The sequence below is a fragment of the Anomaloglossus baeobatrachus genome, chromosome 4, assembly GCF_048569485.1.
Source record: "Anomaloglossus baeobatrachus isolate aAnoBae1 chromosome 4, aAnoBae1.hap1, whole genome shotgun sequence".
NCBI classification, from domain to species: domain Eukaryota; kingdom Metazoa; phylum Chordata; class Amphibia; order Anura; family Aromobatidae; genus Anomaloglossus; species Anomaloglossus baeobatrachus.
In genome coordinates, this window is record NC_134356.1 from 276333348 (window position 1) to 276358786 (window position 25439).

The 25439-nt window shown below is 51.2% G+C and overlaps 1 protein-coding gene across 1 annotated transcript in view; it reads left to right on the forward strand.

Moving 5' to 3' along the window:
• Positions 1–25439, forward strand: part of LEMD3 (LEM domain containing 3) — a 141401-nt gene that overhangs the window by 10528 nt on the left and 105434 nt on the right. The window contains exons 2-3 of the mRNA XM_075344861.1: positions 1850–1878; positions 10599–10665. Of these exons, the coding sequence (XP_075200976.1) occupies positions 1850–1878; positions 10599–10665 (96 nt within the window). The remainder of the gene's footprint in view (positions 1–1849; positions 1879–10598; positions 10666–25439) is intronic.

A 25439-nucleotide genomic window follows, 5' to 3' on the forward strand; every position in this document is an offset into this window, starting at 1 on the left:
TCCAAGGCTCCCTTCCTGGTGTTCCACCAGGACAAGGTTGTGCTGCGCCCTATTCCGGAGTTTCTTCCTAAGGTCGTATCCTCTTTTCATCTTAATCAGGATATCTCCTTGCCTTCGTTTTGTCCTCATCCGGTTCACCGGTATGAAAAGGACTTACGTTTGCTAGATCTGGTGAGGGCACTCAGAATCTACATTTCCCGCACGGCGCCCATACGCCGTGCCGATGCACTTTTTGTCCTTGTCGCTGGTCCGCGCAAGGGGTTGCAGGCTTCTAAAGCCACCCTGGCTCGATGGATCAAAGAACCAATTCTAGAGGCCTACCGTTCTGCGGGGCTTCCGGTTCCTTCAGGGCTAAAAGCCCACTCAACCAGAGCCGTGGGTGCGTCCTGGGCATTACGTCACCAGGCTTCGGCTCAACAGGTGTGCCAGGCAGCTACCTGGTCCAGTCTGCACACTTTCACCAAGCATTATCAGGTGCATACCTATGCTTCGGCGGATGCCAGCTTAGGTAGAAGAGTCCTGCAGGCGGCAGTGACATCCCCGTAGGGGAGGGCTGTTTTGCAGCTCTAACATGAGGTATTTATTTACCCACCCAGGGACAGCTTTTGGACGTCCCAATCGTCTGGGTCTCCCAATAGAGCGCTGAAGAAGAAGGGAATTTTGTTACTTGCCGTAAATTCCTTTTCTTCTAGCTCTTATTGGGAGACCCAGCACCCGCCCTGTTGTCCTTCGGGATGTTTTTTTGTTGTTTGCGGGTACACATGTTGTTCATGTTGAACGGTTTTTCAGTTCTCCGATGTTATTCGGAGTTAATTTGTTTAAACCAGTTAATGGCTTCCTCCTTCTTGCTTTGGCACTAAAACTGGAGAACCCGTGATACCACGGGGGGGTATAGCCAGAGGGGGAGGGGCCTTGCACTTTTAATGTAGTGCTTTGTGTGGCCTCCAGAGGGCAGTAGCTATACCCCAATCGTCTGGGTCTCCCAATAAGAGCTAGAAGAAAAGGAATTTACGGCAAGTAACAAAATTCCCTTCTTTGTTTACAAGGCCACTGCAATCATGTCCTGTGTTTACAACAGATGACCACTGCAGCTAATCACTGGTCTCAGCTGCCTTATTCAGTCAGCTTCTTTATCACCTCAGACCAATGGTTGACACAGCAGGGATTGATAAAGGGGTTGTCCATTACTAGGACAACCTCATTCCCCATGTTTGTCCCCAATAAAAAAAATGCATTCTTCTCCAGTACCTTTCCAGAGGAGTCTGTGCTTGCACTCTGGGGCCCACATTACGTTGTGTCATCACGCGAGCCCTGTGGCCAATCAGCACTGGCTATTTTCTCCACCTTCAGACATGAGTAATTACTAGGAAGTGAGAGCTGCGGCTGCCTTTCAGTTCTTGTCAATTCTATATCTGAAGGCGAGGAGAAGGAAGCCAGCGGTGATTGGGTGCGAGGCTCACGTGATGCAACAACGTCATGTGGGCCCCAGAGTGCAAGCACCGACTCCTCTGGAAAGGGACGGCGGGCAGCAGCTCCGGGCAGCAGCCGAAGCGCTGCGCTCTAATACGCCACGTGCGCACGTCTCCTGCATAATCTTCATAGATTGTGCTCAGGACGCATGCAGTTACGCTGCGGTGCAGATCGCAGCGTAACTGCATGTAAATATGCAACGTGCGTGCACAGCCTAAGGCTGCACATCCCCACGCTTGTTTTGCTATTTCAAAGTCTGAAACCATTTTTCTGTGAAAAGACAACCCTATTAAATTGATAAACTATGTAATAATGTGACTGTATATAATTTTAGAATGAATACAAGGATTATTCACTTTCTTTTGTTTTTCCTTTTTAGTAAGAAGTTCTAATGATCTACCTAGTGAGGTAAGTATTATACATTTCTCGCTCTTTAGGAGGAGTGCATAAACTATAGGTGCTAGCGACATTGTAACGAAACGAGTCCCAACAGCTGTAGTAAAAGTTTTAAGGCTATGTGCGCACGTTGCGTAAAAACATGCAGTTACGCTGCGCTTTGTAGCGCAGCGTAACTGCATGCGTCCTGCGGCCCCTGCACAGTCTATGGAGATTGTGCAGGGGCCGTGCGCACGTGGCGTCTAAGAGCGCAGCGCTTCGGCTACTGCCGAAGCGCTGCGCAAAAAGAAGTGACATGTCACTTCTTTCCTGCGCTTTGCCGGCAGCTCCTGCTCTGTCTATGGCAGGGGCTGCAGGCAGAGCGCATGGAATCGGCGCTCACTACGGACATTTCTGCAGCGATCTAAAGCGCACATGTGCTCTTCAGATCGCTGCAGAAATTTCTGCAGGGCTTGTACGCAACGTGCGCACATAGCCTAAGGGGGTGTTACCATCTGAGGCCTACTGTATGTCTGACTGGTGGAAGTGTTAGAAGGGGAGCCCCACATGTATGCCGCTTTCTCAATCATGTTTACCCCTTCTAATGTTAAGATGGCCTCACTCGTATATAGCCAATCTTCCCACCTAGTTTTACTCTTTTATCTAAAGAGCAACAGAGATCCTCCCCCCTCCGCATACAGCAATATATGGGTTTTCACAGAGATGGCAACACAGTGCATTACTTATGCTTTGCAGCACTTCTTTTCTTTCTGGCATGGGGAAATGCATGTGAACAGACAGACAAAAATGTCTGTGACCAGCTGCTTGGAGGGGGGGGTTGCACAGATTGACTGTGTGCGCTGTCTGGCTCTGGGGCACAGGTTGTGCACTCATGCCTCACATTATTTTAGATCCTATTTATTATGGAGGAGCACAGTCCTTCTGAAGTGACACTGATACCTTTCCTCAGTTTGCAGCAGCCTTAGGCTGAGTTGCTAGTGGCACCTTGTCAGATTTGACTTTCCATACATGTGCATCTGCGTGAGGGCAGCTTGTTTCTCTGGTTTAGAGAGGGGTCCGAAGCATAGGGACCCTTCAGATACCCATATCCCATAGTGGGCATAGGCTGGATGTCTCGTGTGGGTAGGTGGGGGTTTACAAGCTTGAAAGGATTGAGGTTCCTTTGGGCACCCTAGACACTGCATATTTACTGTATATGCTAGAAATGCCTGATATGTACGTCCTTCCATTGGGACTATTACTCCAAAATGAGGCGCTTTGAGTACCTCACATAGAAGTGACTGGAGAACGGAGCCTGGATGCTGATTGGAGATCCCTTTTCGGTGGGTGCAGGTTCCCTGTGAAGCTGCGCTTTATTTTTGGCTGCTTCTGTGGTACTAGTGTATGATGGAACATTTTAAGGATAAATGCAATGACTTATGCTTGTGTTTTAAAGTAACAACCCCCTTTTTAATCCCAGTTTTCCCTTAGTAAAATAATTCTATATGTAATTGACATCAGGAGGGTGTTAGGGCAGCTGTCACTTCTCTGGATGTCTGATTTGTCTGAAGGAGGGGAGCGTGAAGGCCATGTTGGTTTGTCACATGACATATTACGGGTCGCCAATTTCTGTTTTACCAAAACGTCTAGAGATATATTGCCTTTCATGCTTTTACCTTAAATCGCTTGGTAACAATGGGTTCAATATTTACTAGGCCATAAGCATATTTAAGGGGTTGTCTACTACCTGGACAATCCCTTCGCAAGCCACATGTTTGACAGTGTTTAAAATAAAAAAAGCTTCTACTCACCGGTGCTGGTCCAGCAGTGCAGGGGCTCACACAAGCCCCGCACCTAATCACCGCCAGCTTCATTATCAATGCCTTTGGGATGTATAATCAAGAGGGAGTGAAAGCTGCAGCTGACTGCCCACTCCCTGTTGATTACTTATATATCTACAGGCGAGGACCTGAAGCCAGCGCTGATTCGGCCCGAGTCTCGTGTAACTTAACAGGGATATTCACATCCCATTCTCCAATCCCAATATGTAGTAGGTGTAGTAATAGCAAATACTCACAATTTAAACATGTAGTATATTCCTTTGATAAACTATATTGCTTACCTCATGTTCGGTGCATTGCAGCTTAGGTATCCATGGTTACGACCACTCGGTGACCATTATTTAGTTTGCTACTGTGTAACATGGGTATCTAAGCTAATGTTAATGCTATGCCCTGCACATCGGGCAAGCGACATGGCTACTCAGGATAACTATACTACATTTCTAATTGGAGTGTTTGCTATTTCTTTGTCGCTCCATTGGGAGACCCAGACAATTGGGGTGTATAGCTACTGCCTCCGGAGGCCACACAAAGTATTACACTTTAAAAAGTGTAACCCCTCCCCTCTGCCTATGCACCCTCCCGTGCATCACGGGCCCATCAGTTTTTAGCTTTGTGTTGAAGGAGACACACATGCACACAAGCTCCACATTTTAGTCAGCAGCAGCTGCTGATTATATCGGATGGAAGAAAAGAGGGCCCCCCACAGGGCCCCCGGCATGCTCCCTTCTCACCCCACTAAGTCGGCGGTGCTGTTAAGGTTGAGGTACCCATTGCGGGTACAGAGGCTGGAGCCCACATGCCGTTTTCCTTCCCCATCCCTTAGAGGCTCTGGGAGAAGTGGGATCCTAACCGGTCACCATTCACTGGGACCGAGCTACATCCGCAGCCCCTGGGGGAATCTGACGGACAGGAGCCTGGATATCAGGGACAGGGCCCTGCATCCATAAGGTACTCTGTGTCCCCTGAGGGACGGGGCATGCAGCGCCTGTGTTGCAGACGCCGCAGTGGCTCCTGTGTGGTTTGTGAGACCGGGACTACTGCGCTGACCGCGCCTGTTTGCCGGCCGCGTTTTTAACTTTAGTCCCCGGCTTTTGCGGCCTAGTACCATATACTCCCGCCCCCGGGCCTGCCAGTCAGGGGTAAGGGCGGGACGGCCGACTGGACGTCGGTAGTGAGGGCTGGAGCATACTTTGGTATCCTCCTCCCCCCTCACTGAGCACTGTGGGGCACCAGTTTCCCGCACTTTATTAGGCACGCCCACGGCTCCATCCTCCCCTCAGAACGCTGGTAGCCATTGTTATATTCACTTCTGCCGGTGGAGGATTTCAGAATGAGCTCTGCAGCTCTGGGAGTCCCAGGCAGGGAATCTGGTGGACGCACCACCGCTTGGGGCGGTTGGTAAGCCACACCAGTTGTCAGGTGCTGGCCCCCCTTGGGTACGGAATATATATATATATATATCTCTAATTTTATTTTGTATACATTTTCTCTATTCGGCAGCATTAGTTGCTTTTGGCTATATCTCTAAGAGGAGACAACAGCATGTCGTCCGCAGAAAGCAAGGGGGCCAAGGCACAGGCTTATTTTGCAACCTGTACCTCTTGTGCGGCTATGTTACCTGCAGGTTCCACCTACCCTCATTGTGACAATGCTCGGCCCCTGTGGCACTCACTCAGCCGGAGCCTCCGGCACTGGTGGGACCCTCGGCTCAGGTGGTACCGCCGGTTTCCACTGCACAGATGGAAGGGACAGCGTTTACATTTCTGACTGAGAAACTCTGAGTCGCTTCACATTCCATGGCTCAGTCTATGGACAGATGGTCGGCTAAGATACTAGAAGCTTTGCAGTCCAGACCGGTAACACAGGGCTAGGGCACTGTGAGTTCATCGCCCCCAGGCCCCTCTCGGTCGGTACAGCAAAGGGCTCCTGGGGTGGCACCCAGATCCCACGGTGAGAACTCCGACACGGACCGCAGCCTCAGACAGGCTAAGCGGGCTTGCTGGGAACCTTCCCCGACTTCATCACGCGGTTCGGGGTCTCAGCAGGAGTACTCTCTGGAGGATGAAGCGGAGGTCGCAGCTCAGGGCTCTGATCCTGACGTTGCTCTCAATCTGGATACACCTGAAGGGGACGCCATAGTAAATGACCTTATAACGTCCATCTACCAGGTGCTAGTCCTTCTCCCCCAACTCCACCTATAGAGGAGTCTGCTTCACAGTAGGAGAAACACCAGTTTAGGTTTCCCAAACGTACCCGGAGTGCTTTTTTCGATCACTCTAACTTCAGAGATGCTGTCCAGAAGCACAGAGCATTTACGGACAAGCGCTTTACTAAGCGCCTTAATGACACACGTTACCCTTTCCCCCCCTGACGTAGTTAAGGGTTGGGCTCAGTGTCCCAAGGTGGATCCTCCAGACTGGCGGCTAGATCCGTAGTATTAGTGGCAGATGGTTCATCGCTCAAGGATGCCACTGACAGGCAAATAGAGCTCATGATGAAATCCATCTATGAAGCCATAGGCGCGTCTTTTGCTCCGGCCTTCGCAGTCGTGTGGGCATTCCAAGCTATCAGCTTGTCTGTCCGAGACTAATGAGGTCGCAAGTACCTCTGGCCCGCAGGATGTGTCTTTGACTTCTCAGGCGTCGGCTTTTTCGTCCTACGCCATGAACGCCGTCCTGGACTCTGCGAGCCGTACAGCGGTAGCATCCGCCAATTCGGTGGCAGTCCGCAGGGCCATGTGGCTACGCGAATGGAAGGCAGACTCTGCGTCCAAGAAGTTCTTAACCGGTTTGCCATTTTCTGGCGACCGTCTGTTTGGCGAGCAATTGGATGAAAAACCGATGGGTGAGAGACATTCCGTCTCACGGTTACAGGATAGAGCTCAGCTCTCGTCCTCCGACTCGTTTCTGCAGATGGAGCTGTGATCCCCCTTCCGCTTCAAGAACGTGGTCGCGGTCTTTACTCCAACTTATTTGGGGTACCAAAAAAGGACGGATCATTCCGGTCCGTTCCGGGCCTCATACTGCTCAACAGACACGTGAGAACCAGACGGTTTCGGATGGAATCTCTCCGCTCAGTAATCGCTTCGATGTCCCAGGGAGTCTTCCTAGCATCAATCGACATCAGGGATGCTTATCTCCATGTGCCGATTACACCAGAGCATCAACGCTTCCGGTGTTTCGCCTCCGGGTCGAACACTTTCAGCTCGTGACTCTGCCTTTCGGCCTGGCGACAGTCCCACGGGTCTTCACCAAGGTCATGGCATCAGTGGCGATGGGCCTACACTCTCAGGGACACTCGGTGATCCCTTACTTAGACGATCTCCTAAGTCAAGGCACCCTCCCGGGTGGCATGTCAACACAGCCTGAACATTGCTCTGGAGACTCTCCAGAGGTTCGGGTGGATCATCAATTTCCCAAAGTCAAAATTGACACCGACCCACTCACTGACTTTCCTCGGGATGGAGTTTCATTCTCCCTCAGAGATAGTGAAGCTACCGCTGGACAAACAGCGTTCGCTGCAGACAGGGGTGCACTTTCTCCTTCGGGCCCAGTCTCACCCCTTGAGGCGCCTCACGCGCTTCCCAGGGAAGATGGTGTCAGCAATGGAGGCAGTTCCCTTTTGCGCAGTTTCATCTGCCACTCCAATGGCACATTCTCCGCAAATGGGACAGGAGGTCGACGTCCCTAGACAGGAACGTCTCTCTTTCACTGGCAGACAAAGCCTCTCCTCAGGGGTGGCTTCTTCCCACTTCTTGGTCGAAAGAAAAATCCTTCCTGCTCCCATCCTGGGCTATGGTCACGACGGACGAGAGTCTGTCAGGGTGGACAGCGGTCTTCCGCCACCACAGGGCTCAGGGAACCTGGACTCTGACAGAGTCCTCTCTTCAGATCAATGTTCTGGAGATAAGGGCAGTGTAGCTAGCCCTAAAGTCGTTCCAGCGGTGGCTGGACGGCAGGCAGATCCGGATACAGTCGGACGACGCCACGGCGGTCGCGTACATCAACCACCAGCACAGAGCGCTGGCGGCGGACACATCAGTCCAGGACTGGTCGCAATTTCGACTGCCTTATGTATTTCCTCCTCTGGCGCTGCTGCCCAGGGTGTTACTCAAGATCGGGCCCGACTGACGCCGCGCCATCCTCGTCGCTCCAGACTGGCCGAGGAGGTCGTGATACCTGCATCTGTGGCACCTCACGGTGGGTCGACCGTGGGCACTCCCAGGACCGACCAGACTTGCTGTCCCAAGGGCCATTTTCCATCTGAATTCTGCGGTCTTCACCCTGACTGGGTGGCCATTGAGTCCTGGCTCTTAGCGTTCTTAGAGTTATATCTATCAAGCCTTTCGCAGAAGGTGGTCTTCCTAGTGGCAGGCACATCACTTCGGAGAGTGTCTGAGCTAGCAGCGCTGTCATGCAAAGCCCCCTTCCTGGTGTTTCGCCAGCCTGAGGTGGTTCTGCGTCCGGTCCCGGAATGCCTTCTTAAGGTGGTATCCCCCTTTTCTTCTCAATCAGGATATCTCCTTACCTTCTTTTGGCTCTCATCCAGTTCACAGTTGTGAAAAGGATGGCACTTGTTAGATCTCGGGAGAGCACTCCGGCTCTTCTTTTCGCACACTGCGCCCCCGCGCCGTTCTGATGCGCTCTTTGTCCGTGTCACTGGCCAGAGTAAGGGGTCGCAGGCTTCCAAGTCAACCTTGGCTCGGTGGATCAAGGAACTGATCCTTGAAGCCTACCGTTCTTCTGGGCTTCCGATTCCTTTGGGGCTGAAAGCCCATTCTACCAGAGCCGCAGGGGCATCCTGGGCATTGCGTCACCAGGCTACGGCTCAGCAGGTGTGTCAGCACTACCTGGTCGAGTTGGCACACTTTCACGAAACACTATCAGGTTCATGCCTATACTGTGGCAGATGCCAGCCTAGGTAGGCGAGTCCTTCAGGCGGCGGTTGCCCACCTGTAAGAGAGGGCCGTTTTTTTTCCGGCTCTTTTTATCGAGGTATTCTTTTACCCACCCAGGGACTGCTTTTGGACATCCCAATTGTCTGGGTCTCCCAATGGAGCGACAAAGAAGAAGGGAATTTTGTTTACTTACCGTAAATTCCTTTTCTTCTAGCTCCTATTGGGAGACCCAGCACCCGCCCCTGTTCCCTTCGGGCTGTTGTTCTTTTGTGTACACATGTTGTTCATGTTGAAGGGTTCTTTTGGTTCATGGTTTCAGTTCTCCGAACATCCTTCGGATTGAATTTACCTTAGACCAATTTATAAGTTCCTCCTTCCTGCTTTGGCACCAAAACTGATGGGCCCGTGATGCACGGGAGGGTGTATAGGCAGAGGGGAGGGGTTACACTTTTTAAAGTGTAATACTTTGTGTGGCCTCCGGAGGCAGTAGCTATACACCCCAATTGTCTGGGTCTCCCAATAGGAGCTAGAAGAAAAGGAATTTACGGTAAGTAAACAAAATTCCCTTTTTATTTATTAATCTTCTTATTACACCTACTATATAATGGGATAGGATCTTGGCGATGGGAATAACCCTTTTAATCCCTTCAAGACATCCTTTGTATATGTACGGCACATGTCGGAAGCGGTCTCCATATTTGGGAGATAATGGCTGTTACAGCCACGACATGCTACTAATAATCGCTGGTGGAGCGGAGTTCCGCCTGTGATTTTCAACCTGATGAAATCCCACTGTCATATGCTGATCGTGGAATTTAGCACATACTGGCATATGTGTGCGGCAATTTCAGCTCCCATCAGTGAGCTGATGATGTCGCGGATCACTGATGGGTTGCTGTAACCTCGGTGCTTGTCATAGCAGCCCTCCCTTTGAAACCTGCTCTGTGGCCAAGCTTCAAAGGAGACTGTGATTTTCACGATTTACAGCAATACTGTGGAATTGCTGTAAATAGCACATGTGATTGTCTCATCACTTGTTATAGTCCTCTAAAAACATAAACATGTTCAAATAACCTGCCCCCTTTTGCCCCAGGAAACATAGATGATGAAAAATACACTTGGTACCGCCGCGTTCAGAAAAGTCCGATCTGTCAAAAAAATTCAAGAACTCCAAAATTAATATACATATTATATTGCAATACGATAAAATGCTGTAACAAGCAATCAAAACATATCTATCCCAAAATGGTATCAATAAAACATCTGTCCCTGCAAAAAATAAACAATCAGATAGCTCAAGAAGCGAAAAATGAAAACATTACGGGTCTTTGGAAAATGACAACACAACCCCCAAAACTTTATTTCAAACTTCTGAATTTATTCACCATTTTTTTTTTTTTTTTTTTTTGTTTACCTCTAAAATAATAAATAGAACATGTTTGGTATTGCTGAGGTCATTTTTTTTACCGCAAAATGTACACCATAAAACCATTCCCCCTTAAAAAAAACCCCCAATTTTTATTATTTATTTATTTTTTTTTTTGTCGTCACAATTTCTGCACTCTTGGAATCGTTTCTTCATTTTACTGTACGCTATTCGTTAAAAGCAATGGTGTCACTCAAAAGTACACCTCATCCCGCAAGAGAAAATGATACTTTGTGGAGAGCAAAATAAAAAGTTATAATTCTGGAAAGGAGAAGGGAAAAAAATAAAAACGCAAAAATGGAAACTGACCACGTCATGAAGGGGTTAACTATCTCATGTGAGCCCCAGGAGCATGAGTACCCATACCGCTGGAACGGCAGCAGAGGCGAGTGTTAGCTTACTTATTATATAACCACCAAACATGGGGAATGAGAAGTGTTTGTCCAGTTAATAGAAAACCCCTTTACATGTAATAGTAAAGTGCAATGTGACATGCGTGTGTAATAAATACATATTGCTTCCCCTTGCCTGATTTTTGTATCTTTCATATTTCAGTGGTTTTTGATTTTATATTTCATTGTTTCAGAAAGCTGAGAAAAATCTCCTGATGAATACACTGCATAAGCTGCATGACAAGCTGTCAAAAAGAGCAGGTAAACGTCTTCACAGAAGTTTGGCATAAATGTGACTATACAGTGCCTTGCGAAAGTATTCAGCCCCCTTGAATTTTTCAACCTTTTCCCACATTTCAGGCTTCAAACATAAAGATAAAAATGTTAATGTTATGATGAAGAATCAACAAGTGGGACACAATTGTGAAGTTGAACGAAATTTATTGCTTATTTTAAACTTTTATAAAAAAGAATAAACTGAAAAGTGGGGAGTGCAATATTATTCGTCCCCTTTAAGTTAATAATATGTAGCGCACCTTTTGCTGCGGTTACAGCTGCAAGTCACTTGGGGTATGTTTCTATCAGTTTTGCACATCAAGAGACTGAGATTCTCACCCATTCTACCTTTACAAACAGCTGGAGCTGAGTGAGGTTGGATGGAGAGTGTTTGTGAACAGCAGTTTTCAGCTCTTTCCACAGATTCTCGATTGGATTCAGGTCTGGACTTTGACTTGGCCATTCTAACACCTGGATACATTTATTTGTGAACCATTCCATTGTAGATTTTGCTTTTGTTTGGGATCATTGTCTTGTTAAAACACATCTCTGTCCCAGTCTCAGGTCTTTTTGCAGACTCCAACAGGTTTTCTTCAAGAATAGTCTTGTATTTGGCTCCATCCATCTTCCCATCAATTTTAACCATCTTCCCTGTCACTGCTGAAGAAAAGCAGGCCCAAACCATGATGCTGCCACCACCATGTTTGACAGTGGGGATGGTGTGTTCAGGGTGATGAACTGTGTTGTTTTTACGCCAAACATATCATTTGGCATTGTGCCCAAATAGTTCGCTTTTGTTTCATCTGACCAGAGCATCTTCTTCCACATGTTTGGTGTGTCTCCCAGGAGGCTTGTGGCAAACTTTAAATAACATTTTATGGATATCTGTGAAATGGCTTTCTTCTTGCCACTCTTCCATAAAGGCACATTTGTGCAGCGTAAAACTGATTGTTGTCCTATGGACAGACTCTCCCTTCTCAGCTGTAGATCTCTGCTGTTCATCCAGAGTGATCATGGCCCTCTTGGCTGCATCTCTGATCAGTCTTCTCCTTGTTAGAGATGAAAGTTTGGAGGGACGGCCGGGTCTTGGTAGATTTGCAGTGGTATGTTACTCCTTCCATTTCAATATGATCGCTTGCACAGTGCTTCTTGGAATGTTTAAAGTTGTGGAAAATTTTTTGGAACCAAATCTGGCTTTAAACTTCTCCAACAGTATCACGGACCTGCCTGTTGTGTTCCTTGGTCTTCCTGATGCTCTCTGTACTTTAAACAGAACACTGAGACTATCACAGAGAAGGTGCATTTATACAGAGACTTGATTACACACAGGGGGATTATATTTATCATCATCAGTCATTTAGGACAACATTGGATCATTCAGAGATCCTCAATGAACTTCTGGAGTGAGTTTGCTGGACTGAAAGTAAAGGGGCCGAATTATATTGCACGACTCAATTTTTATTCTGCAGTTTTCCAGTACACTATATGGTAAAGTTCATGGTTTCATTTAAAAGTACAACTTGTCCCACAAAACAAACCCTCACATGGCAAGATTGACCGACTGAAAAATAAAAACTAAAGTCGGCCGGGGGTGAAGGGGTTAAAGCTAAGTTCCCCTGTTACACTCTGCCTCTGGCAGTTGCACCTTTTTTCTACTGTCTGGTCCTGCAGCGCCATCTTGTGCTTAGAACTACTAACTGGCTGGAAGTCAGCAGTTACCCCACAGGGTCTCAACAGTCAGAGCCAGAACGAGGCTCTCATAGTTACTAATCTGTGACCTCCGGTGCACTCCATGACACGCTGGGGGTGGTCACATTACAAGAGACAAACCAGAGCAGCAGTGGTAGAAGGTAAAGATAGCGGAAAGTGAGTAGGAGATGGGGCAGGAGGCTTAGATTTAAAGCACTACTCCAGTAAGAAAGAAAAAAAATGCTGGAGTGGTTCTTTTAAACTCAAACAGCAGAAATCCCTTCTAATGACCCCCATTTCGGAAATTATTCCTTTTTGGGAGATCATCCATGGATACAGGTTATTTCAACTCCACGGGTGTTTTATTTTATGGGGGAGCCCACCCCTCAAAAAAAAAAAAAAAAAAGCATGCAGCTGGTGTTGCACAGTGAAAATGGAATTATTGTTATATATTGTGCCCAGCTTGTGCTTTTGGAGACATGGACCCTATAATTAGGTGGGCTCTTTTAGCCGCCATTGCTGCATTCATTGAGGCAGGCAGTTAAGGGGGCTTTACACGTTACGATATTGCTAGCGATATCTAGCATGTAAGTACCCGCCCCAGTCGTGCAAGCGAAATCGTGTGATCGCTACGGCAGCGTCACACGCACTTACCTGGTCGGCGTCGTCGCTGTGACTGCCGAACAATCCCTCCCTCAAGGGGGAGGGACGTTCGGCATCACAGCGACGTCACTAAGCGGCCGGCCAATCAAAGCGGAGGGGCGCAGCTGAGCGTGATGTAAACATTCCGCCCACCTCTTCCTTCCGCATTGTGGCCGGCGGCAGGTAAGGAGACGTTCCTCGCTCCTGCGGTGTCACACACAGCGATGTGTGCTGCCGCAGGAGCAACAAACCACAACGAAAAACAACCCTTACCGATTTTTGAGTTTGGGACGACCTCTCCATGGTGAACGATTTTCACCATTTTTGAGGTCGCTGGTCAGTGTCACACACTGCAATATCATTAATGATGCCGGATGTGCGTCACTAACAACGTGACCCCGACGATAAAACGTTAACAATATCATAGCGTGTAAAGCCCCCTTTACTCTGGACCTCATGTGGCCTCTTTAGCACTGTTTGTCTTTTCAATGGTGAACAAAACTGGTTAACTGTGCTTCTGGGTAACACCGTTGCAGGGGAAAAAGGCCATATTAAGTCCAGAATGACTGGATCAGACCCTTTACAGTAAATGTAAATGTTTTGTCAGGGTTTCATTTAAATCTCAGAAGCACAGGAGTCAGATGTAATTCCAATGTAAGTGTCTAGGAGAAGAATTAGGCTGCTTTCATGCATCCGGTTTTTGCCATCAGGCATGATCCGGCAAAAAAAAACAAAACTGATCCGTCGCATCAGCTTTTCTTTGTCGCTCCATTGGGAGACCCAGACAATTGGGTGTATAGCTTCTGCCTCCGGAGGCCACACAAAGTATTACACTTTAAAAAGTGTAAACCCCTCCCCTCTGCCTATACACCCCCCCCGTGCATCACGGGCTCCTCAGTTTTTATGCTTTGTGTTGAAGGAGGCACACATGCACGCAAGCTCCACAATTTAGTCAGCAGCAGCTGCTGACTATATCGGATGGAAGAAAAGCGGGCCCATAACAGGGCCCCCGGCATGCTCCCTTCTCACCCCACTCTGGTCGGCGGTGCTGTTAAGGTTGAGGTACCCATTGCGGGTACAAAGGCTGGAGCCACATGCTGTTTTCCTTCCCCATCCCTTAGGGGCTCTGGGTGAAGTGGGATCCTAACCGGTCACCATGCACTGGGACCGTGCTCCCTCCGCAGCCCCTGGGGGAATCTGCTGGACAGGAGACCGGGTATCGTCAGGGACAGGCCCTGCTCCTCTGAGGTACTCGGTGTCCCCTTGGGGACGGCGCATAGAGTGCCTGTGTAATGGACGCTGCAGCAGCTGCTGGGTGTGTTTGTGCGCCGGGACTACCGCGCTGACCGCGCTTGTTTGCCGGCCGCGCTTATAACTTTAGTCCCCGGCTTTTGCGGCCTAGTACCGCATACTCCCGCCCCCGGGCCTGCCAGTCAGGGGTAAGGGTGGGACGCTGCACTGGACGTCAGCGCTGAGGGCTGGAGCATACTTAGTATCCTCCTCCCCCCTCACTGAGCACCGTGGGGCACCAGATTCCCGCACTTTCTGAGGCACGCCCACGGCTCCCTCCTCCTCTCAGAACGCTGGCAGCCATTCCTATCAGCACTTCTGACGCTGGAGAACTTCAGAGGGGAGACAACACCGAGCTCCACAGCTCTGGGAGGCCCAGGCAGGGAATCTGGTGGTCACACAACCGCTGAGGGCGGTCGGTAAGCCGCACCTGTTACTGGGTGCTGGCCCCCCTGGGTGCCGAAGTGTATATTTATATGCTTATATTGTATACATTTACTCTGTACGGCCGCACTATTTGCTTTTGGCTATATACCCTCCTGGATTGTACTCAGAGGAGACAACAGCATGTCGTCCGCAAAAAGAAAGGGTGCCAAGGCACAGGCCTATTTTGCAACCTGTACCTCATGTGCGGCTATGCTACCTGCAGGTTCCACCTACCCTCATTGTGTGCAATGCTCGGCCCCTGTGACACTCACTCAGCCGGAACCTCAGCCGCCGGTGGGACCCTTGGCCCAGGTGGAACCACCTGCTGCCACTGTCCAGGTGACAGGGACAGAGTTTGCAGTATTCGCTGACAAACTTTCTGAGTCTATGGATAGATGGTCTGCTAAGATACTAGAAGCTTTGCAGTCCAGACTGGTAACACAGGCCCCGGGCACTGTTGAATCATTGCTCTCAGACCCCCCTCGGTCGGCGCAGCAAAGTGCTCCTGGGGCGACTCATAGGTCCCACGGTGAGGACTCCGACACGGACCGCAGTCCCAGACCGGCTAAGCGGGCTCGCTGGGAAGTTCCCTCGACTTCATCACACTGCTCAGGGTCTCAGCATGAGGACTCTCTGGAGGATGAAGCGGAGGTGGCAGATCAGGGCTCTGATCCTGACGCCGCTCTCAACCTTGATACACCTGAAGGGGACGCCATAGTAAACGACCTTTATAGCGTCCATCAATCAGGTGTTAGAACTTGCTCCTCCGATTTGAGGAGTCAGCTTCTCAGCAGGAGAAATTCCAATTTAGGTTTCTTCAGCGCTCTATTGGGAGACCCAGACGATTGGGGTATAGCTACTGCCCTCCGGAGGCCACACAAAGCACTACACTAAAAAGTGCAAGGCCCCTCCCCCTCTGGCTATACCCCCCCGTGGTATCACGGGTTCTCCAGTTTTAGCTTTGTGTGCGAAGGAGGTCAGACATCCACGCATAGCTCCACAGATTTTAGTCAGCAGTAGCTGCTGACTATTTCGGATGGAAGAAAAGAGGACACATATAGTGTCCCCAGCATGCTCCCTTCTCACCCCTGGATGGTGTTGTAAGGTTGAGGTACCTATTGCTGGTACGGAGGCTGGAGCCCACATGCTGCTTTCCTTCCACATCCCCCTGAGGGGCTCTGAGGAAGTGGGATCCTGCCGGCCTCAAAGCTCTGACGCCGGGCTCCATCCACAGACCCATTTGAACCTGCTGGATACGGAGCTGGAGTACCGTTCAGGGACATGGCCCTGCACCATTACAGGTACTCTGTGTCCCCGTACACACAGGCACAGCACACTCCAGACTTGCTGGGTGTGCTAGTGCGCCGGGGACAGTAAAGGGTTACAGTCACTGCAGCTTTGCTGAGTGACTTTGTGTTTTGGGAACTACCGCGCCGGACGCTCCGGGAGCGGCGGCGCGGCTGGGACTTGTAGTTCGCCGGGGACTGGGCGCCGACCGCGCTTTTACGGCGGCGGCGCTTATAACTCCAGTCCCCGGCTTCTGCGGCCTAGTGCCGCTTCGTTCCCGCCCCCTCCCTGTCACTCAGGGAAGGGGACAGGCGCTGAGCAATCAGCAGCGCCGAGGGCTGGAGCCTTTTTACATGCTCCAGCCCTCTCACTGCACTCTGTCGGACGCCGGATTCCCGCTCTGCCTTGGGGGCACGCCCACGGCCCGCCCCTACTCACACGAGCTGGGGAAGAAGCCGGCAGCCATTACTGCAGAGCTCGGGGCACCAAGGCAGGACAGTGGCGCTCATACACCCGCTTATAGGCGGGCGGTAAGAGGCACACATAGTGCTGACCACGATATAACTGCAGTGTATACATGTGTTGTTTTTAACTACATAGGTCGCTATATGCCCGCTGGGGGAGCGACACATCAGCAGCAGGAAAGCAGGTGTGCTAAAGCACAGGCTTTCTAGGCTGCTTGTTTTGCACGACTGAGGTGTTCATTTGTGTTTATGCTGATATGCTATACATTGCACTGTACAGTCGCTAGTCTTAGCTATATTCTTCTGGAATGGCTAGACTACAGCAGCAGAAAACCAAGGGTGCTGGGGCACAGGTTTTTTTCTATGCTGCTTGTATTGCATGGGCTGCAGTGTGCATTTGTACTTGTGCTTGTATGCTATACATTGCACTGTATGGTCACTCTTCTGGGCTATATTCCCCTAGATGACCAGTCTACAGCAGCAGAAGAGCAGAGGTGCCAGGGCACAGGCTTCTATGCTGCTTGGATTGCATGTGCTGCAGTGTTCATTTGTACTTGTGCTTGTATGCTATACATTGCACTGTAGGGTCACTCTTCTGGGCTATATTCCCCTAGATGACTAGTATACAGCAGCAGAAGAGCAGGGGTGCCAGGGCACAGGCTTTTATGCTGCTTGTATTGCTTGTGCTGCAGTGGTCATTTGTACTTTATGCCTGTATGCTATACATTGCAATGTACGGTCACCAATCTTGGCTATATACTTCTAGATAGCTAGTCGGCAGCGGCAAAAAAGCAACACAGATTTCAGTGCTGTTTTTACTACATGGGATGCTGTTCATGACACCGTCCCATTGTGTGCATGCGCCCCTGTAGCACGTCGTCTGCCGGGGTCTCTAGCACTTCGTCTGCCGGGGCTCTACTAGTTGTGGCCAAAGAAACCTCCTGTCAACCCTGTCCATGGACAGGGACGGAGTAGTCATAATATAGAGACTTGCACCCATGGGCAATCTACTTGAACAAAAGGCAGCTCTTCAGGGCTTTGATACTGACATCGCTCTCAATCCGGATACACCGGGTGGTAACGCCATACGGAATGATCCTATACCGTCCATCAATGGAAGGTTGGATCTTTCTCCCTCAGCTCCCCCAGTGGAGATAGGAGACGAACAGGAGAAGTTCCTTTTCAGTGTCTCACGCAGATATTGAGTATTTTTCTGGCCACGCTGACTTCAGAGAAGCAGTCCAGGAACACCACGCTTACCAGATAAGCGTCTTCTCCAAACGTTTTTAGGATACATGTTATCCCTTTTTTCCCCTGACGTGGTCAGCGCTGGACCCAGGGTCCAAAGGTGGATTCTCCAATCTCCAGGCTTGCATATAGAGCCATAGTTGCACTGGAGATGGGGCTTCACTTCAAGATGCCATTCAGATTCCGGCCGGGCTCAATCTCGCCCAAGGAAGGCAGTCGGAGGAACCGCTACCAAGGCGGTCTCCTCAGGACTCTCAGCTCTCTCTCTCTCTCTCTCCGCATCCGCGGTTGATGGCAGACTCCCCCGCCTTTGGCGACATTTAGCTGCCACAGGTCACAGACCGGTGGGTGACGGACTTTGTGCTCACGTGCACAGGACAGTGTTCTGTTCTCGTCCTCCGACTCCATTCTTCAGAACGGCCCCACCTCTCCACCGAGCAGATGCCCTGCTGCAGGCGGTGGACGCTCTAAGAGCAGAAGGAGTGGTGATCCCTGTCCCCCCTCAGGAACGAGGGCGAGGGTTTGTACTCCAATCTCTTTGTGGCTCCAAAAATGGACGGTTCCTTCCGTCCTGTTCTGGTTCTGAAACTGCTCAACGAGCATGCGAACGCCAGGCGGTTCCGGATGGGATCCCTCCGATCCGTCATTGCCTCAATGTCTCGAGGAGACTTCCTTGCCTCAACAGACATCAAAGATACCTATCTCCACGTGCCAATTGCTACGGAGCACCAACGTTTTCTACGTTTTGTGATAGGAGACGAACATCTTCTGTTCGTAGCTCTGCCATTCAGTCTGGGACAGCCCCACGGGTGGGCACCAAGGTCATGGCAGCAGTGGTAGCAGTCTTGCACTCTCACGGACACCCGGTGATTCCGTACTTGGACGATCTACTCGTCAAAGCAACCTCCCTCGAGGCATGCCAACGCAGCCTGAATGTTACGCTGGAGACTCTCCAGACTTTCGGGTGGATCATAAATTTGGCAAGGTCAAATCTGTCTCCGACTCAATCACTAACGTATCTCGGCATGGAGTTTCATACTCTATCAGCCATAGTGAAGCTTCCGCTGAACCAGCAGCGTTCACTGCGGACAGAGGTGCAGTCTCTCCTTCAAGGCCAGTCGCACTCCTTAAGGCGCCTCATGCACTTCCTAAGGAAGATGGTGGCAGCCATCGAGGCAGTTCTCTTTGCGCAGTTTCATCTGCGCCAACGGCAATGGGACATTCTCCGCCAATGGGATGGGCAGTCAACCTCCCTGGACGGGAAGTCTCCCTTTCCCTGACGGCCGAGGACTCTCTGCAATAGGGGCTTATTCCCACCTCATTGCCATAGCCCCCATCCTGGGCAGTGGTCACGACAGATACGAGTCTGTCAGGGTGGGGAGCAGTTTGTCTCCGCCACATGGCTCAGGGGACGTGGACTCAGCAGGAGTCCACCCTTCAGTTCGATGTGCTGGAAATCGGGGCAGGGTATCTTACCCTATTAGCTTTCCAAAAGTGGCTAGAAGGGAGCAGATCCGAATCCAGTCGGACATCTCCACAGCGGTGGCATACATCAACCACCAAGGAGGGACACGCAGTCAGCAGCCTTCCAGGAAGTCCGGCGAATCCTCATGTGGGTGGAGGACACAGCATCCACCATATCCGCAGTTCACATCCCGGGCGTAGAAAACTGGGAAGCAGACTTCCTCAGTCGCCAGGGCATGGACGCGGGGGAATGGTCCCTTCACCCGGACGTGTTTCAGGAAATCTGTTGCCGCTGGGGGGGGTCGGACGTCGACCTAATGGCGTCTCGGCACACCAACAAGGTCCCGGCATTTATGGCACGATCGCGCGATCACAGAGCTCTGGCGGCAGACGCCTTAGTGCAAGATTGGTCGCAGTTCCGGCTCACATATGTGTTTCCACCTCTGGCACTCTTGCCCAGAGTACTGCGCAAAAATCAGATCCGATTGCAGCCGCGTCATACTCGTCGCACCAGACTGGCCGAGGAGATCGTGGTACCCGGATCTGTGGCGTCTCACGGTCGGCCGACCGGGGTCACTACCAGACCGACCAGACTTACTGTCTCAAGGGCCGTTTTCTCCATCGGAATTCTGTGGCCCTGAACCTGACTGTGTGGCTTGTGTGTCCTGGATCCTAGCGTCTTCAGGATTATCCCAAGGGGTCGTTGCCACCATGAGACAGGCTAGGAAGCCCACGTCTGCTAAGATCTACCACAGAACGTGGAAGTTTTTCTTAATCTGGTGCTCTACTCAGGGAGTGTCTCCCTGGCCATTTGCATTGCCTATCTTTCTTTCCTTCCTACAATAGGAGTTAGAAAAGGGCTTGTCGCTAGACTCCCTCAAAGGGCAAGTCTCAGCACTATCCGTGTTTTTTCAGAAGCGTCTAGCACGTCTTTCTAAGGTGCGCACGTTCCCGCAGGGGGTTTGTCATATCGTACCCCCGTACAAGCGGCCGTTGGATCCATGGGATCTGAACAGGGTTCTAGTTGCTCTCCAGAAGCCGCCTTTCGAGCCTCTGAAGGAAGTTTCCTTTTCTCGCCTGTCACAGAAGGTGGCGTTTCTCGTTGCGATCACATCGCTTCGGCGAGTGTCTGAGCTGGCAGCTCTGTCATCCAAGGCTCCCTTCCTGGTGTTTCACCAGGACAAGGTAGTGCTGCGCATCATTCCGGAGTTTCTCCCTAAGGTAGTATCCTCGTTTCATCTTAATCAGGATATCTCCTTACCGTCCTTTTGCACTCATCCGGTTCACCGGTATGAGAATGATTTACGTTTGCTAGATCTGGTGAGAGCACTCAGAATCTACATTTCCCGCACGGCGCTCGTACGCCGTTCCGATGCCCTTGTCGCTGGTACGCGCAAGAGGTTGCAGGCTTCTAAAGCCACCCTGGCTCGATGGATCAAAGAACCAATTCTGGAAGCCTACCGTTTTGCAGGGCTTCCGGTTCTTTCAGGGCTGAAAGCCCATTCAACCAGAGCCGTGAGTGCGTCCTGGGCGCTACGACACCAGGCTTCGGCTCAACAGGTGTGCCAGGCAGCTACCTGGTCGAGTCTGCACACTTTCACCAAACATTATCAGGTGCATACCTATGCTTCGGCGGATGCCAGCTTAGGTAGAAGAGTCCTGCAGGCGGCAGTGACATCCCCGTAGGGGAGGGCTGTTTTGCAGCTCTAACATGAGGTATCTCTTTACCCACCCAGGGACAGCTTTTGGACGTCCCAATCGTCTGGGTCTCCCAATAGAGCGCTGAAGAAGAAGGGAATTTTGTTACTTACCGTAAATTCCTTTTCTTCTAGCTCTTATTGGGAGACCCAGCACCCGCCCTGTTGTCCTTCGGGATTTCTTGGTTGTTTGCGGGTACACATGTTGTTCATGTTGAACGGTTTTTCAGTTCTCCGACGTTATTCGGAGTTAATTTGTTTAAACCAGTTATTGGCTTCCTCCTTCTTGCTTTGGCACTAAAACTGGAGAACCCGTGATACCACGGGGGGGTATAGCCAGAGGGGGAGGGGCCTTGCACTTTTTAGTGTAGTGCTTTGTGTGGCCTCCGGAGGGCAGTAGCTATACCCCAATCGTCTGGGTCTCCCAATAAGAGCTAGAAGAAAAGGAATTTACGGTAAGTAACAAAATTCCCTTCTTCCCAAACGTACACGGAGTGCGTTTCTTGATCACTCCAACTTCAGAGATACAGTCCAGAAACACCGAGCTTTTCCGGATAAGCGCTTTACTAAGCGCCTTAATGACACACGTTATCCCTTCCCCCCCCCCCTGACGTAGTCAAGGGTTGGGCTCAGTGTCCCAAGGTGGATCCTCCAGTCTCTAGACTGGCGGCTAGATCCATAGTTGCGGTGGCAGATGGCTCATCACTCAAGGATGCCACTGACAGGCAGATAGAGCTCCTGATGAAATCCATCTATGAAGCTATAGGCGCGTCCTTTGCTCCGGCATTTGCAGCCGTATGGGCACTCCAAGCTATCTCAGCTTGTCAGTCTGAGATTAATGCAGTCACACGTGCCTCTACTCCGCAGGTTGTGTCCTTAACCTCTCAGGCGTCGGCGTTTGCGTCCTACGCCATGAATGCTGTCCTGGACTCTGCGAGCCGTACGGCGGTAGCTTCCGCCAATTCAGTGGCAGTCCGCAGGGCCATGTGGCTACGTGAATGGAAGGCAGACTCTGCTTCCAAAAAGTTCTTAACCGGTTTGCCATTTTCTGGCGACCGCCTGTTTGGCGAGCAATTAGATGAAATCATTAAACAATCCAAGGGAAAGGACTCGTCCTTACCTCAGTCCAAACCAAACAGACCTCAACAACGGAAGGTACAATCGAGGTTTCGGTCCTTTCGGCCCTCAGCCAGGTCTCAATTCTCCTCGTCCAACAGGCCACAGAAGGGTCAGAGGAACTCTGATTCATGGCGGTCTAAGTCACGTCCTAAAAAGACCGCCGGAGGAACAGCTACCAAGGCGGCCTCCTCATGACTTTCGGCCTCCCCAAACCGCATCCTCGGTCGGTGGCAGGCTCTCCCGCTTTTGCGACGCCTGGTTGCCACATGTCCAAGACCGATGGGTGAGAGACATTCTGTCTCACGGTTACAGGATAGAGTTCAGCTCTCGTCCTCCGACTCGTTTCTTCAGAACATCTCCGCCACCCGAGCGAGCCGATGCTCTTCTTCAGGCGGTGAGCACTCTGAAGGCAGAAGGAGTGGTGATCCCTGTCCCCCTTCAGCAATGGGGCCACGGTTTTTACTCCAACTTGTTTGTGGTGCCAAAAAAGGACGGATCTTTCCGTCCCGTTCTGGACCTCAAACTGCTCAACAGACACGTGAAAACCAGGCGGTTCCGGATGGAATCTCTCCGCTCCGTCATCGCCTCAATGTCCCAAGGAGACTTCCTAGCATCAATCGACATCAGGGATGCTTATCTCCACGTGCCGATTGCACCAGAGCATCAGCGCTTCCTGCGTTTCGCCATCGGGGACGAACACCTTCAGTTTGTGGCACTGCCTTTCGGCCTGGCGACAGCTCCACCGGTCTTCACCAAGGTCATGGCAACAGTGGTAGCAGTCCTACACTCAGGGACACTCGGTGATCCCTTACTTAGACGATCTTCTTGTCAAGGCCCCCTCTCGGGTGGCATGCCAACACAGCCTGAACATTGCTCTGGAGACTCTCCAGAGATTCGGGTGGATCATCAATTTCCCAAAGTCAAAATTGACACCGACCCAATCGCTGACATATCTTGGGATGGAGTTTCATACTCTCTCAGCGATAGTGAAACTTCCGCTGGACAAACAGCGTTCACTACGGACAGGGGTGCAATCTCTCCTTCGAGCCCAGTCGCACCCCTTGAGGCGCCTCATGCACTTCCTAGGGAAGATGGTGGCAGCAATGGAGGCAGTTCCATTTGCGCAGTTTCATCTGCGTCCACTTCAATGGGACATTCTCCGCAAATGGGACAGGAAGTCGACGTCCCTCGACAGGAACGTCTCCCTTTCTCGGGCAGCCAATGCCTCCCTTCAGTAGTGGCTTCTCCCCACTTCTTTGTCGAAGGGGAAATCATTCCTGCCCCCATCCTGGGCTGTGGTCACGACGGACGCGAGTCTTTCAGGGTGGGGAGCGGTCTTCCTCCACCACAGGGCTCAGGGTACCTGGACTCAGCCAGAGTCCTCCCTTCAGATCAATGTTCTGGAGATAAGGGCAGTGTATCTAGCCCTAAAAGCGTTCCAGCCGTGGCTGGAAGGCAGGCAGATCCGAATTCAGTCGGACAACGCCACGGCGGTGGCATACATCAACCACCAAGGCAGCACACGCAGTCGGCAAGCCTTCCAGGAAGTTCGGCGGATTCTGCTGTGGGTGGAAGCCACAGCCTCCACCATCTCCGCAGTTCACATCCCGGGCGTAGAAAACTGGGAAGCAGACTTTCTCAGTCGCCAGGGCATGGACGCAGGGGAATGGTCTCTTCACCCGGACGTGTTTCAAGAGATCTGTTGCCGCTGGGGGATGCCGGACGTCGACCTAATGGCGTCCCGGCACAACAACAAGGTCCCGGCATTCATGGCACGGTCTCAAGATCACAGAGCTCTGGCGGCAGACGCATTAGTTCAGGATTGGTCGCAGTTTCGACTGCCTTATGTATTTCCTCCTCTGGCACTGCTGCCCAGAGTGTTACGCAAGATCAGGTCCGACTGCCGCCGCGCCATCCTCATCGCCCCAGACTGGCCGAGGAGGTCGTGGTACCCGGATCTGTGGCATCTCACGGTGGGTCAATCGTGGGCACTACCAGACCGACCAGACTTGCTGTCTCAAGGGCCATTTTTCCATCTGAATTCTGCGGCCCTCAACCTGACTGTGTGGCCATTGAGTCCTGGATCCTAGCGTCTTCAGGGTTATCTCAAGAGGTCATTGCCACTATGAGACAGGCCAGGAAACCAACGTCCGCCAAGATCTACCACAGGATGTGGAGGATCTTCTTATCCTGGTGCTCTGATCAGGGTCTTACTCCCTGGCCATTTGCCTTGCCCACTTTTCTATCCTTCCTTCAATCCGGAATGGAAAAGGGTTTGTCTCTCGGCGCTCTGTTTTTTCAAAAGCGTCTAGCCAGGCTTCCGCAGGTACGCACGTTCCTGCAGGGGGTTTGCCACATAGTCCCTCCTTACAAGCGTCCGCTAGAACCCTGGGATCTGAACAGGGTGCTAACTGCCCTTCAGAAACCACCTTTCGAGCCAATGAGGGATATTTCTTTCATGCCTTTCGCAGAAGGTGGTCTTCCTAGTGGCAGTCACATCACTTCGGAGAGTGTCTGAGCTAGCTGCACTGTCTTGCAAAGCCCCCTTCCTGGTGTTTCACCAGGACAAGGTGGTTCTGCGTCCGGTTCCGGAATTTCTCCCTAAGGTGGTATCCCCTTTTCATCTCAATCAGGATATCTCCTTACCTTCTTTTTGCCCTCATCCAGTTCACCAATGTGAAAAGGATTTGCACTTGTTAGAGCACTCAGACTACATTTCTCGTACGGCGCCCCTGCGCCGCTCGGACGCGCTCTTTGTTCTTGTCGCTGGCCAGCGTAAGGGGTCGCAGGCTTCCAAGTCAACCTTGGCTCGGTGGATCAAGGAACCAATTCTTGAAGCCTACCGTTCTTCTGGGCTTCCGGTTCCTTCAGGGCTGAAAGCCCATTCTACCAGAGCCGTAGGTGCGTCCTGGGCATTGCGGCACCAGGCTACGGCTCAGCAGGTGTGTCAGGCGGCTACCTGGTCGAGTCTGCACACTTTCACGAAACACTATCGGGTGCATACCTACGCTTCGGCAGATGCCAGCCTAGGTAGGCGAGTCCTTCAGGCGGCGGTTGCCCACCTGTAGGAAGGGGCCGTTTTACGGCTCTTTTACCGAGGTATTCTTTTACCCACCCAGGGACTGCTTTTGGACGTCCCAATTGTCTGGGTCTCCCAATGGAGCGACAAAGAAGGGAATTTTGTTTACTTACCGTAAATTCCTTTTTCTTCTAGCTCCTATTGGGAGACCCAGCACCCGCCCCTGTTCCCTTTGGGCTGTTGTTCTTTTGTGTACACATGTTCATGTTGAATTGTTTTTGGTTCATGGTTTTCAGTTCTCCGAACATCCTTCGGATTGAATTTACCTTAGACCAATTTATAAGTTTCCTCCTTCCTGCTTTTGCACCAAAACTGAGGAGCCCGTGATGCACGGGAGGGTGTATAGGCAGAGGG